This window comes from Gracilinanus agilis, chromosome 4 (genome assembly GCF_016433145.1).
Source record: "Gracilinanus agilis isolate LMUSP501 chromosome 4, AgileGrace, whole genome shotgun sequence".
NCBI classification, from domain to species: domain Eukaryota; kingdom Metazoa; phylum Chordata; class Mammalia; order Didelphimorphia; family Didelphidae; genus Gracilinanus; species Gracilinanus agilis.
The window spans coordinates 27,533,736-27,549,164 of NC_058133.1; the positions used below are offsets into that span (position 1 = coordinate 27,533,736).

At 52.6% G+C, this 15,429-nt stretch overlaps 1 protein-coding gene across 1 annotated transcript in view; it reads left to right on the forward strand.

Moving 5' to 3' along the window:
* The window catches only part of EPS15 (epidermal growth factor receptor pathway substrate 15), a 120,408-nt gene that overhangs the window by 84,271 nt on the left and 20,708 nt on the right, over nt 1-15,429 (forward strand). The window contains exon 13 of the mRNA XM_044677168.1: nt 7,898-7,970. Coding sequence (XP_044533103.1) covers nt 7,898-7,970 — 73 coding nt within the window. The remainder of the gene's footprint in view (nt 1-7,897; nt 7,971-15,429) is intronic.

Genomic DNA, 15,429 nt, shown 5'->3' on the forward strand with positions numbered 1-15,429 from the left:
CTAATTAATATTGTATGAATGTTTCTGTCATGGTCTACTTCTGGAAACGGTAAAAGAGATCATAAGAGAAAAGCTCATATAATATTAATGGAGCCCAGCTCCCATCACCCCCTCACCAAAGAGAAGGAAGAAGACCGACAAACGTGCTCAGGGCATATGATAAGCAGGTCCCAAACCTAGAGAAGTGCCTGTGGAATAAGCAGACACCAGCAATCAGTCCAGACCATCAGGCGGATTAACCAGGTGCCCTGCTAAGCACTTCGTTCGTCCGCTCTAATGAAAGTGGCTCACCTCTGAGTGGAGTCTCCACGATGACCGGGGTTCGAGAATGGCATCTACATGAACGTGGCTAATAATGGAGTAATGAAGAAGCATCCGACAGAGAGACGAGTCCTGCAGATTTGTAGGCAGAAGTAGGGAGGAGGGGACGTCCAGAACACGGTCACTGACACCAGAAATGACAAAAAGGGGGTATCCTTAAGGATGCTGGATTTAGTGAATGGAAATAATACAGACTGTCTACACTGAACACACTATATTGGAACTGGCCCTTGCTAGAACCTCAGTGGTCATCCTCAACTTCTTGGACTTAATGTTGATCCATAAAAGCTTAGGGAGGAAATTGTTAAAAGATACCATCATAGCTCAGTGGATAGAGAGCCATGCCTGGAGATGGAAAGTTCTGGGTTCAAATTTGACCTCAAGATACTTCCTAGCTGTATGCCTAATGTGTGTTCTATTGCCTTAGCACTAATACATAGTATACAGAGTATTGACTCTTAGAACGAATACGTAGTATTGACTCTTAAGATGGAAGGTATTAAGCACGATGCTATCATTCTAAATATTCATAACGCCCAAACACAGACCGGCAGGTTTCCAGTATATAGAGACCGAGCAGCAGAGCTCAGCATCCTGTGGGAAATGGGTAAGTAGATGCCCCTCACCTCTGGGGTCGTTTGCTCCGGGGCCTCTACTATGAGCCTACAGGGGATGAGCTGCCATCTTCAGACTAGAATTCAGCTACAGAGAGGAGCTGTTGGGTCAGCATCTGCCTAGAGCTTATGACACATGAGAATAAGAAGATGGTGGCTACTTGTTTCAACATCATTTCTGTCACATTTGTGGAAAAGATGAGAAAGAGATAGTAGTAGCTGGCATTTACCTAGTGCCATTAAGATTTGCAAAGCCCTGTTCTCATCTCACATGGACTTGGGCTTCACAACGATCCATTGCTGCAGGCTTTTATAATTCTCGTTGGGCAGTTAATGAAACTGAGTCTTGGAGAAGTTAAATGACTAGCCCGTTGGTCACACAGCTGCAGTGTCAGCGGCGAGGGATTTGAACCTAGGTCTTTCTCACTACAAGTTCTACATTCTCTCCCTGTTCTAGCCATCACCTGACATTTTTCTAGAGTTGTACTCCTTTTCTTGGCCAAACTTCTTTATTTTAATATATCATACACACACACACAAAGGGAAAACACCAATAAAGAGATATAGATATAGATATAGATTTATGTACATATATATCTTTAGGAGCAGGCTCAGTGGACAGAGAGCCAAACCTGGAGGGAGGTCCTAGATTCAAATCTGGCCTCTGACACTTCCTAGATGTATGACTCTGGGCAAGTCATTGACCCCCTGTTGCCTAACCCATACTGCTCTTCTGCCTTGGAATAATACATAGTGTTGATTCTAAGATGGAAGGTGAGTGTTAATTTTTTTACGTTATCTTCATACATTATTCCCATTCTTTGTCCCCTTGCACTCCCTGCCCCCACCAATAATCCCAAACTCTTTATTATCATTTATTTTTACTGTTATTTTATGTCTTGAATTCATAGGATATTGATCCCATAGCTCAGACTTATCGCCATTAGTCCTCACAGAGGGGACTTTTTTACGTAGAGTAGGCTAAAACTTCTCTTGAAAGCTAACCCAGATGGAGGTGGTTTCTCTGCTCTTTGAGTGTTTAATATGCTTACTGTGCCCTTTTATTCTCTTGGCTAGAATCTGGCTTTTAACCTGTTTGCTTACAGTGTTGCCTACAGCACATTGAATAACATCCTAGACCCATCCAGGCTTGCTGTGGTCACATTTATGGGCCATTCTCTGCTGAACCCTTGATACCCAGACTGTCACCCTTCTTGGAGATTCGCTTACCCATAGCCAAAGGGAAAAGAGCAATAAGTGAAAGGGCCTAGAGAATGGTACCGTGTGCCTCTCCTCTTTTTGTGTTTTGGCGAGTCACTGGAAGGTGGCCATGCCCTTCAGAAGCCCCCCCTCAGCCTTTATGGCCCCTGGAATTTGGCTTCTGACTTACTTGAATGAAGCTGCTCTCTCCATGATCATCACTAATCTTGATTGCTGGATCTCCTGGCCTCTTCTTTGACCTCTGTGCCTTATTTAACTGTGTTACCAACATTCCCTCCTAGTCACTTTTCTCTCTTCTTGCCTTCCATTACAAGGCTATTTTCTAGGTCTCTTCATACCTGACTAGGTTTTTTCATTCTTCTTTGCTTGATCATCATCCATTTTCCATCCCCTATAAGTGAGGGTGTTGTTGCTGTTCAGTCATTTCAGTCATATCTGACCCTTTGTTACCCCATTTGGAATTTTCTTGGCAAAGATATCAGAGTGGTTTGCCATTTCCTTCTCTAGCTCTGTTTTCCAGATGAGGAAACTGAGGCAAACAGGATTAAAAGACTTTGTCCAGAATTACACAGCTCATAAGTGTCTTGAGACCAGATTTGAACTTAGATATTCCTGATTCCAGGTCTAGTACTCTCTATCTACTGTGCCACCTAGCTGCTAGGAGGGATGTCCCCCACAATTCCTTCCTTTCATTGTGCTTTTCTTATCATCTCTGTCGCTATGGGTTCAGTCATCTCTGTGTAGATGACTCCAGAATGTATATATTCATCCTTAACATCCCCTCAAATTGTCTCACAGCATCATCTTGCTAGGTAGACTCCCTTTTCAGTGACTCATGAATATCCTAAATTCATCATTTCCAAAATGGAACTCATACCCCACCCCTGCTTAAGCCTAATCCCTTCCCCAAATACTTTTCCCAATTCCTTCTCTTTACCCACATTTAAAGTCTTGGCATCTCCTTCAGCCCTAAACTGAATCATTCCCGAGTCTAATCTATTCTGACATCAGTCACCTTCCTTCCACTCACATGGCCTTTTCTCTAGTTCACACTCTGATTACCATACTTTGCCCTTCCTAAAGACTTCCAACTAGGCAGCCTAAACTCCCACGGGGTCAGCAGCTGGTGGTAGTGAAGACCCACCATTCTTCCTCTTTCCTTTACTTCTCCCTCAAGAACAGTGGGCTTGGGAGCCCATTCCCTTGTCTTTCCTTCACCCCTCATGGTTCCCTTCCTTCATACCACTTGGTTGAATTGGGGAGTCATCCTGCTGGACTTCTCTCTGCCCGTTTACCAGTATCTTTGCCCCTTACCTTACATGCAGGAGTGTGTCATCTTTCCTTTTTAGAATGTGAGCTCCTTGAGGGCAGGATCTGTCTAGCATGCTTTTAATTACATCAACAAGTATGGATTTAGCTTCGTAGGACGCCCGGCACATAGAAGAAGCTCTTGATAAACACTATCTCCTGCAAGCCTTTAGGTGTGAGGAAAGACTTTCGGGCCTTGCCATCTACCCTGCAGACTTCTGGGCACCGTCATCTGATCTGCTGGGCCCCTGGGCTTTTCCATTTGCTCCATGCCTCTGCCTTGCCAGCTGAACTCTTAGATGAGTCGTCTCCCTGAGAGAGCTGAGCGCCTTGAGAACAGAGACTGACTCCTTTTCTCTCTGGAGCTCCCAGCACTTGGCACCTAGGAAGCCCTTCGTCAATGCTTTTTCTTTGATTCATCCTCTTTTACCTGCTCTATTGCGGTAGCATCCTCATTGGCTTCCCTCCCTTATAGACATTAGTGTGTGGGTCAGATCAGTCCCCATCTCCCTCCTCCTCCAGCCCCATCTCCTAAGTTTCTTGATGGCAAGGATGGCTTTGGTTGTGAATCTTTGGCCCACAGTGGGCCCTTAACATAGGCTTCTGCATTCACCTAGCTCATGTCCCTGAAGATCTAGAGCTTTTTTCCCCTTGCTGGGCTGTCCCTCCTGCCTGGGGGTGCAACTTTCAGCCCTGGACAGTGACTAAGCCCCCAGCGTGGCCACAGTGAATTGTGAACTAGGATCTCTTCTGCCTTGGGTGTCACAGGGGCTTCTGCAGGGAGTAAATGATGTTGTTGTTATGGCACTGATGTCTTACAACAAAAATCATCTTTTAAAAACATGATTCAGAAAAATCTATTTTGGTCCTAGGATTGGTCAATTTAACGTTGTGTAGAAGATCTGTTTCCCCCTAGGAAGCTGTTTTCTCCTTTGGATTAAAAAGGGAAATATTTGGCCCAAAATGAATCACTGCCATAGCCTGGTTTTGTTCTTGCTATGTCTTTCTTACAAAAACGTTGCTCTGTGCAGACCTGGATATACAAAGCAGGTAACTGTTTGCACAGAGGATGTTACTTACTTTACTGTAAATGACAAAAGGATTATTTGCTTTTTGAGTCTCCCTTTAAATGGTAAATGGCCTTTGTGCCTTTAAGTACCATTAACTCCCTCGGAAGAGGGCAGAGAAGAGTGGGGCTCCAGGGAAAAGTCTGCTGGGAGCTTAAAGGGCCCCTGCTATTTGCAGAACAATCAGAAATTAGAGCCTTTGGAAGTGAGAGCGGAAGTCAGTGGGAAAATGATTTGATCTTAGGGCTTGATTTCTAAGGTAAGCTTTTTAGAACTAAATCTTAGGCATTCATTGAGAGGGATCTCAATAATATGACAGGCTGAAATTTTATTTTTTGTAGTGACTCTCTAAGTTCAGGTAATCTTACATGCTCTATCTCACTAGTAAAAGAACTTCATATAACCCAAGAGGGCATTCAAGAAACAGTTCAGCTCTTACAGTGTCCAGGACTGTTCTGTTACCTCCATAAAATTTGGTCTGGTAAAAGCATGTGACCTACATACCCACATAACTAGAACACAGAGTGATGCCTGATGGGTGCATCCATAGACATCATGCAAACAGAGCTGGACAGGAGAGAAGGAGGGAGAAACTTTGGCATGAGAAGAAAAGGACTTCAGCAGAGAAGCCTGGTCACAGAACGTCTTCTAGGCAGGCAGAACTGTGTGAACAAAGGCCTTGAGGTGGGGAAATGGGAGTCATGTCCAAAATGCAGCAACTTGTTTGGAACAGAACATCTAGAGGCGGGAAGATCTCTGGGAGATCTGCCTGGACTGGCAGGATGGAGCTAAGACATGGGGCCTTTGGATGCCGGGCACAGGGCTTGGATTGCTCATTTGCTTAATTCTTGCATGTCTTCTGCCATCTTTTCTGTCGTGGTATAGACTAGATCTGTGCATGGCAGGAAACTGTTTCTGGTGACCAGACTAGACTTGGGTGCTCTCCATTGGGCAAGGCCTCAGTTTCCTCATCTGCAAAATGAGTGAGCTGGCCTGGAGAGGCAGGCTGGTAGAGTGGAAGTGTATGGTTCTGCGACACAAGAGGCCCGCAGAGGTTTGTTTGCCATCTCCTGTGGGCAGAGTCTCACTGAATGTGGTTATCGCGCCCCCGGGGCTGAGTTTCTCATCACTCGATGACCTCTGAGGCCTCTTCTGTCTCACACCGGGTTCGTGATCCCGAGGGCCCCTTCATGCTGACCTGAGATCATCATCTTCCGACAGCAAGGAGATGCTCAGAGTTGCCTTGGGGATTGTGCATCTGTGGCATTTTATTTAGCCCTTGTGTGTAAGAATTAAGCATTTGGAGGTCCTCTAGGTGACTCAGTGGATGGAGAGCCAAGCCTGGAAATGAGAGGTCCTCGGTTCAGAGCTGTGTGGCCCCAGGCAGGTCACTTAACCCCTATTGCCTAGCCCTTGCCGCTCTTCTGCCTTAGAACCAATACTTAGCATTGGTTCTAAGAAAGAAGATATGGGTTAGAGGGGAAAAAAAGCATTTGTGGGGGGAAAATACCCCCAGAATTCCATTCAGTTGAATAAACATGTAATCCTCTCTGCCTGTGTGCCAGGCATGGTGCTGGAGGTTGGAGAGACTCAAAGAATGGCATGGTTCCTCCCCCTGGGGGCTTCAATTCTTCACCTTTCCATTCGTTTGATCTTGCTGGGCTGCAGGAAGGCCCAAGAAGCACAGCCTCTGATGGAGTCTCCCTCACTTGCTGCCGGCAGCTGTGCGCTGTGCTCAGGTGGTCTGGGAGGGGGGGCTTTGTCTCCTGACTCTTCTGAGGCCCTGATGGAGAGCACCTCCCTTCCTCCTCACCTGCCAGCAGGAATGATGAGCTCCTGGGGGAGGGGGTTCCATGTGACTCTTTTCTCTCCATCCCTCTGGAGGTGCTGCAGCAGGACTGAGTAGACCAAAGCAGGAGCCAGGCGGTGGTTTCCCAAGGGACCCCGAGAATTGGGGGGGGCGCTTTTCCTACTTAAGACTTTCCCATCTTCTTAGTCCAGTGGTCTTTGGGGTGGGGGCGGGGATTGTGCACAGAGAGTAGTCAAGGGATGGGAGAAAGCTGCCGCCACCATGATTAGAGTGGTGAGGGATTGTTTAAAGTCTCCCCGGCATCCTCCTCCTCCACCTGACGCATGGTTAGTGGGAGCTCCCAAGGCATCTGGGGCAGAAAGCTTTGGGGGTGCTACAGATGGCCCAAACTGGTGGTTGTCTCGGTGAAGAGTGAAATCCAAGGACAGAAAGTAAGGAAAGCGCAGATTGGCCGTGGCACGGTCTTTTAACCCTTTCATTGCTTGGGCTCCCTTCCTCCAGCTTGGAGTGCTCGTAGTTGGGCCAGGCTTTAGGTGTGAGCTCAGTGTATGTCCAGTGACACAAGGAGAGTCGACAGAGGGCAGACCGTGCTGCAGTGGGATCATGTTCTGATTTTGAGGAAAAGCCTGCAGCCTTCCTCACCAGCATCACTTCCGTTCCATCCTGCCCCACAGCGGCCCCAGGTGTCTGCTAGTCCTTGCCAGAGCCGGTTTGTTTGTCCTCTTATTTGGGCCGGAAAGTCCTCTGGAGGAGCAGGTGGTCTCTGAAGGCAGTCCTGGGCCACCTTCCTGAGCAAGCCTCTCTCAATGCAGGGATCGACTTTGCAGCCTGAAGCTGGCCTTGGGTTAGGTTTGTGAGACGTGGGCTGGCCTTTCAGAATGGCCGTATGAGCTGGGCATTTAAAAGAGAGCAGCGGTACCCAGTGGAGAATTTGGCTGCAAGGGACATTCTTCTTCTTTCTTTGGTGTAGTGCCCACTATTAGTCTGCTGTGTTTTTTATCAATGAAAATCCATATTGTTCCGTTGCTTTTTCCTCTTGATAAATAGCTCCGTGTGATCATTCCAGCTCCCAGAATCTGGGTCCAAAATTTCTGTGCTTTCTAAAATTAGCCAATGCAAACAAGTCTATTTTAAAGGCAAATGAGCACAGGCGGCTGGGCATTCGCTGTTCCCTGGCTGTGTCAGGCTTTGTGAAGGGTTAAATGCCCTGAGCTGATGCAGCCCCTCCCTCTCCTTCCCCAGCCTTCTCATTAGACAAGAGTTCCATAGCAACAGTGAGATCACCCAAGCCCGAGTATTTCATTGATTATCTTTTTTCTCCTTCCCTTTTTTTAATCTCTTCTCTTTGCACTTAACCACATTGTCAAGTGCCAGCTATTTTGTAAAAGCTGGTTTATGTCGGTTTCCAAGAGAGGAGGGTAGAAAAGCTGCCCATCCTGGAGAATTGCACGTGTCACCATGTATTTAAAAGGCGATTCTGGATTTGGAGGGTGGATGACCATCCCGGCCGTAGCTGATGTTCTCAAATATTCTTGCATTGTGTGCTGGTCTTCCAGGGAAAAGAACAGCGTGGAGCAGGATCTCAAGGAGAAGGAAGACCACATCCGGCAGAGGACCAGTGAGGTCCAGGTAAGAGCGAGGAGGGCCGCTTCCCGTGTGCTCTGGCCCTGGGTAGTGGAGCGAGGGACTAACAGATGCCATTGAGCACAAGCCACCCGTTTCTCTTTTGCTTAATAATAGTCTTTTGGGGTTCTGTGTTCTGGTCTGAAAGATGGTATTTGTGCTGGAAAAGCATGGCTTAGGGTTTGCCCGTTGTGCTGGGCACGGATGGAGGTTGGCAGGTAGGTCAGTCGTGAGAAGCTTTGGTGCTCCACAGGGTGCAGACGTGGCCACCGATGTACAGATGGAGGGAGGCTTGCAGCCGCTGTGTGATGGGGGTGAGATCATGTCTCTACCCCACCCCCAAGAAAATCTCTTCTAGGGCTTCTGCATCTTTTAGAGAGGATCTAGAATAATCCCAGGGAACAGTTTAAGTTGGCTGAGTCAGCCAGGATGTCTACAAGCAGCATTCCTCCTTATGTCCCAGGAAAGGGCAGGTTTGTCAGTCCGGGAGCGTGTGAGGAGCCCTGTGTGACGGAGATGGATGGATGGATGGATGGATGGATGGATGGATGGATGGATGGTTGGATGGATGGATGTTCATCCACATTGGCTCCTTCCGGCCATGTCAGCAGTGAACAAACGAGGCTCATGCGTGGGGGAGGGGGAGCGACACCCATCCAGAATGATGTGATGCCGTCCTTTTTAGGGGATCCCAGGTAGGGACAGTGACAGCTCCCCCCTCCCCCCTGAGTGGATGGGCAGCCCCAAGCCATGGTGTTCCGTCCCTTCCGGCTCGGCTTTCCTTTCAGAGCTGAGATGTTTTGGGGCCCCTCTGGGGGGGGGATTCACAGTCAGAATGAGTGAGAGCTCTCGCTGTTTCAGGTCATTGTGTGAGTGTTTTATGGAGGACATTCCTCAGAGACTGGCCTTGCTGTGCGGCAGCTGGAAAGAAAAAATGGTTTTATGGGGAACCCTAGGGTTAAGGGGAGGGAGCCATCCATTTGGCAGGAGACAACATGGATGGCTTTGACTGGACACTCAAAGATGATGCAAAAATCAAGGTGTGCTTGGAGGGAGGACCCTGAGGCTGGGTTTTGTGGGGAGTCTCTGAGCCCCTTAAGAGAGAAAGAAAAGTCCCTGCCACGTATGAGAGCACGAGCACTTTCCAGGAGGCAGAAAAAGAGCTTAAGAAGGGTAGGAGCCCATGTCGGAGCCGAAGGAATCAATCTTGGCAGATCTCGGTCCGTCCCTTTCTAAATTTAGCCGAGCACTGCAGCAGAATCCGTACAAAGGGGATTGGAGCCTCTCCTCTGCCCCTTCCCCAGCGAATGTCCATTTGGTGAAGGCATATGCAGTCGTGCAGTGACACAATGGTGACATAAATAAGCTGGGGGGGGGGGCTTGTTATAAAGGTTGAGGGGCTGGGAGGGGGGGTTCAGACCTTCGCTGGCACTTCCTCCATGGTCCTCTCCTGGCCAGCAGTTCCACCTGGTCTTTGCTTTCTTGTGCCCCCCCCCCCCGATTGCCTGAGGAAGTGGAGCCACCAGATGGGGTGCCCCCAGCTCCCCAGGAGCAGAGGAACAGACAGCCACAGGGAGGAAAGAAGGGGCCGGCCAGAGAGCAGAATGCAGGCTTAGTTCAGCGCGCTCCACCGGCGACAAACGAGGAGAGCCTGGGGAAATGGCCGGCTCCAGCCCCTGCATCTCTCATTTTCTCTCTGCACAAGACAAACTTCCCGTCTCCTTGGGCTGGTGGGAGAGGCTGCTGCCCCCGACAGAGGGGCTTCCCCCTTCCCAAAGCAGCGCTTGAACCCGGCCACTGGGCCCTGCTGACTTTGTTCATTTATTTATTTTTTTATTTTAAAGCCTTTACCCTCTGCCTATGGCTTCCGAGGCAGAAGAGCCATGAGGGCTAGGCTGTGGGGGTGAAGCGACTTGCCCAGAGTCACCTAGCAAGGGAGTGTCCGAGGCCAGATTGGAACCCAGGACCTCCGGTCTCGAGGCCCTGCTCTCCATCCACTGAGCCCCTTGTGGCCCAGCCCGCTGACTTGGACAGCCTCTCTCACCTGGGCTGCTGCCAGAGCCAGGGGAGCCCGTTCCCTTGAAGGCAGAGGCTGGGAGGTCGGAGCCACTTCTTGTCCGCAGTGCCTTTCCCATTCTGGCAGCCTCCCAGCCTGGATCCCCCTTCCAGGCCGGGGCGGGGGGGGGGGTTGCCCTTTTCCCGTTTGCTGCCTTGGTTTGCCGTGAGGCCGGGGAGGCCCACGGGAGGCCCACGGGAGGCCCACGCTCCTCAGTGTCTGATTACTGCCATCAAATTCATTTTAAAAATTAAGAACTGAAGATGTGCCTGGGGCTGCCTGGGGCCAGGGCAGAGAAGAGGGAGCCACGGCCAGGGGGATCCAGAAGGGGGGCTTCTCACTCCCCTTCGGTCTCAGAGGAACCAGCCGGTGCATCAGCAGGCCTCCCCGTCAGGGCTCCCCTGCTCAAGCCCTGGGCTTCTTAGAGACGTGTGAGCGGCCAGCAGGGGACGGGCCCTCGGACCCAGACACCATCCTGCTGGCTGGTCTGAAACAGCCATCGTGTCCCCTGGCCTGGAGGGGCCTCGGGAGGGGGCAGGATAGAATGCCGGAGGTTCCTGCAGACATCCTGAGGCGGTCAGCCAGGAAGCCGTCGGGGGACACCTTCCCGCTACCTTCCTTCGAAGGTCTTGCCCGCACAGCCTCTGCTTGTTAGCCCTCCTCAGGCCTTCCTCCCCGCCTCCTCTGCGAGGTCCTCCCCGGGTGCCCGGCCCTGGGCTGAGCCCGTGACTCCTCCCGACAGGCTGGGGGGCTCAGGCTTGTGGTCTCCATTTTGCAGTTTCAGAAACGGAGGCCAACAGACTAAATGACTTGCCCAGGGTCACACAACTAGTAAGAATCAGAAGCTGAATTTGAACTCGGGTCTTCCTGGCCGGGCCATCTCTGCACTGTAGCACAACCTAATGGCCAAGCCCAGCGAATGGTCTTTCTGTGGCCTCCTCTGTGCAGACCTTCTCCCTCTCAGGTCGAAGGGTGAAGCGAGCCTCCTCTCTCCCAGGCTTCGCTGGCCGGCCTTGCCCTGCGGGCACCTCTGTTCCTTACCTGAGAAAGACAAAGGGGAGAGGGCTGCTGTGGCGGGCGTCGGGTGAGGACCGGAGGCCTTGGTGTGGTCATCTCTCCAGTCTCGGGCTCCCCCCCAAGGCCCTCCAACTCGGCCTCCCCCCAGCTTGTCCTCTTCCCTCCCAGCGTTGCTTTTCTCTAGAACTCCCCAGCTAGAAGTGGGGGAGGCCCGGCTTCCGGTCCCCCCAGGATCGAGCAGGGAGGCCTTCGGCCCCGCTCCTGACCTGGGAGCTCCGAGGGTCAGTCCTTGCTCAGGGAGAGTGCCCTGCCGTGTCCAGGGCTCTGAATGACCCCTTGCCGGGCCTGCCTGTCCACAGAGCCGAGCTGGAGGCACATAATCATCGAACTGAGTATCGGTCCCATGGGCTGGGCCAGGGGGTGAAGTGACTTGCCCAGGGTCACCTAGCCAGGAAGTGTCTGAGGCCCCCATTGGAACCCGGGACCTTCCTCTCCAGGCTTGGCTCTGTATCCATGGAGCCCCCCAGTCGCCCTCACTACAGTGTGGAAGTCTATCCATGTCCTTGTAGAGGAAAAGGGAAATCCCGTGAGCTGTTGTCGTTGAGGAGGCTCGGCCCCTGCTGGAGTGGGCCAATGACCCCTTAGTGTGTGTGAGGCCCGCGCCCAGGGTTGGGGCCCAGATAAAAGGCAGAAGCAGGGCCCGACCTGCATCCAGGACCGGCGGTCATCTAAGAGGCCTCGAGGAGCTCCACCAAGGCAGAGGCCTGGAGGTGGGAGATGAACTGTGGTTGGACAGATGGACTCTTGAGTGCATGGAGAGGCCACCAGAAAGGCAGGAAGGAGGGGAGCCTGCAGGAGACAGATGGGAGAGTGCAGGCCTGTTGGAGAGGGCCTGGGGAAGCACAGGGGCTCCTCCGGGCTGCCGGGGGCTCCTCTGGGCTGCTGGGGGCTCCTCCGGGCTGCCGGGGGCTCCTCTGGGCTGCCGGGGGTTCCTCCGGGCTGCTGGGGGATCCATATCCTTTTTCTCTTATTTTTATTTTAAACCCCTTCTATCTTACCATTGGTACTAAGCATTGGTTCCAAGGCCGTGGCGCTACAAGAGCTAGGCAGGTGGGGTAAGGTGACTTGCCCAGGGTCACACCACGGGGAAGAAAGCTCAGACCAGCCCCCCCCCCCCAGGCTCTTGTGGCTCTTTCTAGGGTGTCTGCTTGGGAGCCACTGCAGTTTGGTGAAAGGCAGCCAGTGTGGGCCCTGAAGCTCTCCAAGCCCGGCTGGGCCTCCTCGGGCGGCTCTCCTCATGACGGACGTGTCCGTGCTGTTGGCGTTAGGGACAGTGTGGCTGCCCAGGCACTGGAGCACCACCTCCTGACCGGCTCCCCTTTGGTTGCCTCTTCTGGGGAGGCCTTTAAAAACTGCCCCAGCCAAGAGCATCGGCCCAGTCCTGCCTGTTGGCTGCGGACGATGTTCGCTCTGGTCTTTGGAGCAGCACCAGCAGGAGGGAATGCGCCCATCTGCTCTCCTGGGCCCACGTCAGGCCCGGAGAGTTTGTCCCAAAATAAGGAGAATTAAAAATAGGCGCAGGACGTCACGCCGCACACGCGGATCCTTCCTCTTCCTGGCGCTTCTCCCCACAGATGGGGGCTTTGCACGACTCCCCGTTGGCGTTCATTCATTGCTCTCACTTTCCCAAGGAAGGGCCCAGACGGGCTCCTTGTCAGGCTTTCCTGGGACCCCAGGCAGCCGCTCGCTTAGAGAAGTCGCTTTTTTCTGCCTTCTGCGTGTTCCCGTGAAGTCCTGGTGACGCCGCGTCCCCCGGAGGCTTCTCGCCGCACGTGCAGCCGCCCGCTCCGAGGGGCACGTCGAGCCGCACATCCCTGCCAGGGGAGGGAGGGCCCGTCTGGGCTCCCGCACGCCCTCCTTCTCCGCCACCCGCCCACCCGAGATTCAACACGGCCACCGAGTTAGTTCATGAGAAGATGATTTGTTTCCAGCTTTTGTCGTTGATTATTCTGATGCCTTCCAGTCCGAGCCGCAGTAGAACCTTGGTCTGTGTGAAGGCCACTCGGTCACGTCTGACACTTGGAAAACTGTTTTTGCTTGCGCGTGCGTGCATGTGTGTGTGTGTGTGTTCACACAGATAAAGATGGCTTTTGTTTCGACTTCTCTGAGATTGCTGTTGCCTTTAACAAAGGGAAGGGGGTGCCATTCCCAGCGGCCGGAGGCCACGAGGACAGAGGATGGGCAGGGAGCCCACGCTGAACCCCGAGAGAAGGGCAGCCGCGGTGCCTGGCCGCAGGGAGCCCGCCGTCGGGGAGGGACAGATGGGGCCCAGGCAAGGCGGAGGGAGGGCAGGAAGGCCGGGGCCGGGCCCAGAGGGCGCCGCTTCTTCCCCTGCTTCTCAGTGGCCGGCTGTTTCTGGTTTCTTGGCGCGCAGTCACCGGCCGGCGCACGGACAGTTTGTTCGGCTGTTCCCCGGTTGTTGGGCAACTCCCTGCTTTGTGTCGTGGGTTCAGTCTGCCTCGGTTTCCTCATGTGTAAAATGAGAGCCATGATAAGGGCGCCTCTCCCAGGTGTGCCGCAGGAGTGAAGGAGCTCTTCTCTGTGGGGCTTTCCCGAGTGTGGAGGGAGGCCTCAGAGGGCTCCGTGGGGAGGAGGGCCCATCCCAATGAATGGTCCAGGAGGGCTGGAGCGAGCCTGGACTGCTCAGACCCCGCCGTCCATCCTCAAGCTCTCGCCCACACGGCCCACGGCCCATGGCTCATCCGCTCCACGTGGGGGGAGGGAAGGCAAGGAGGGAGACGGTTTGGATCTTAACATTTTAGAAAATGTCTGTTGAAAATGATGACTCCGTGTTCCTGGGGAAATAAAATATCTCTGAATTTAAAAAGCAGCACAGCAGTCATGCCGCCCTCCTCCATTCCCCGGATATGCTCCTTCCTTGGCTCCGGCTTGGTTCTGTTGTCCTGGGCCCTAGCTAAGACGTGCCAGAGGCTGGATCGGAACCCGGGTCTTCCCATGTTCAGGGTGGCCGCGCTTCCTGTGTTTCCTGTTTCTTAGAGGCCCTGGGCCAGAGCCTGGGAAGGTGGCTAGAAGGTCAGACGGCGCAGGTTGGTGCATAGAAATAGTGCTGAGGGCGGTCGGGATGGGCTCGATGGATTCTGGAAGCGAGGCCCCGAGGTTCTGCGGATGGCGGGCCTTCTTCCGGGACCGCTCCTGAGGAATAATCTCAAGTCAAAATTGACTTTTATGGTGATTTATTTAGAATTAGGAAGGTTGAAGGTAGGGAAATTGAGAGAGAGAAACTCTGGCCTGGACCCGAGGCCCGGACCAGGTAAAAATTAAACAAGGCAATAGAGGCCTCCCTGAGGCTGGAGCCTCCAGACACATGTCATTCAAAGGGAAGCAGTCGGAGGTCCCACCAGAGTCTCAGCATTCCAACACTCCTCCATGAGCAGAAGAGCTCCTCACCCGATGCTGTCCTCCACCCAAGACCTTTGCTGCCTGCGGACCTTCTCCTTTTAAAGGGGTCACTTATGCGTCACTTCCTGGGCCTCCCTCCTAATTTGCATGTCCAATCACAACAGACACTTCTCCTAGTACTGCCTAGGAGGCGGTCAGTTGACTCTAGCACACTTGGCTTAGGACCTCCCAGAACTGGATGTGTTCTCACCTTTGGTGATTAAATCTAAAGATGGGCAGTGTAGACTTAATCTAATTATCACAGTGTGAGGAGGCGATCCTGTCCCCAGCCCGTGCCCATTGTCTCTTGGGTCGCCTGGATCGTGGAGGGCAGTCTGACCGTCTGCAGCTAGGGAGGCCCATCAAGCCCTGTGTCAGACGTGAGCCGGCTGTGCTCTTCCTTCTCTGCCGTCTGCTTGGTGGGAAACAGAGATGCCGCAGAGCACGTGGATGTGGCGCTGACGTTAATGGGATAGAAAAAGGCTTCCAGGCGAGCTAGACCAGCCGGGAAGAGGCCTCGGCCGTCCAGAGCCAGGGTGTTCTGTAGCCTGGGCCGGGGGTCTCGATAACTTGGAGCGTATACGTTTTGGTTTCCATTATTTTAGAACCATTTCGCATGTCAGCAGTGTGTGAAGTTAAAGGGTCAGAACCGATGGGACCATTTTCTAAATGAGGAGCTGTTTGTGTGTGTGTGTGTGTGTGTCTGTCTGTCTCTCTCTCCGTCTGTCTGTCCGTCCCCTGGGCCTCTTGGACAACTAGTCTGGGGAAGTCTAGGGACTCCCTGTCTGGGATTTCTGTTTATAAATACCTAAAATAGAATAGGTAGGATTATAAAGAAAACCAATTTGAGTGAAATGCAGGTATCCCTTTCCCATCAAGAGGGTTAGGGGTTTGGCACCCCCGCCATCTGGGAGATCTCAGTCAAATTTTTTG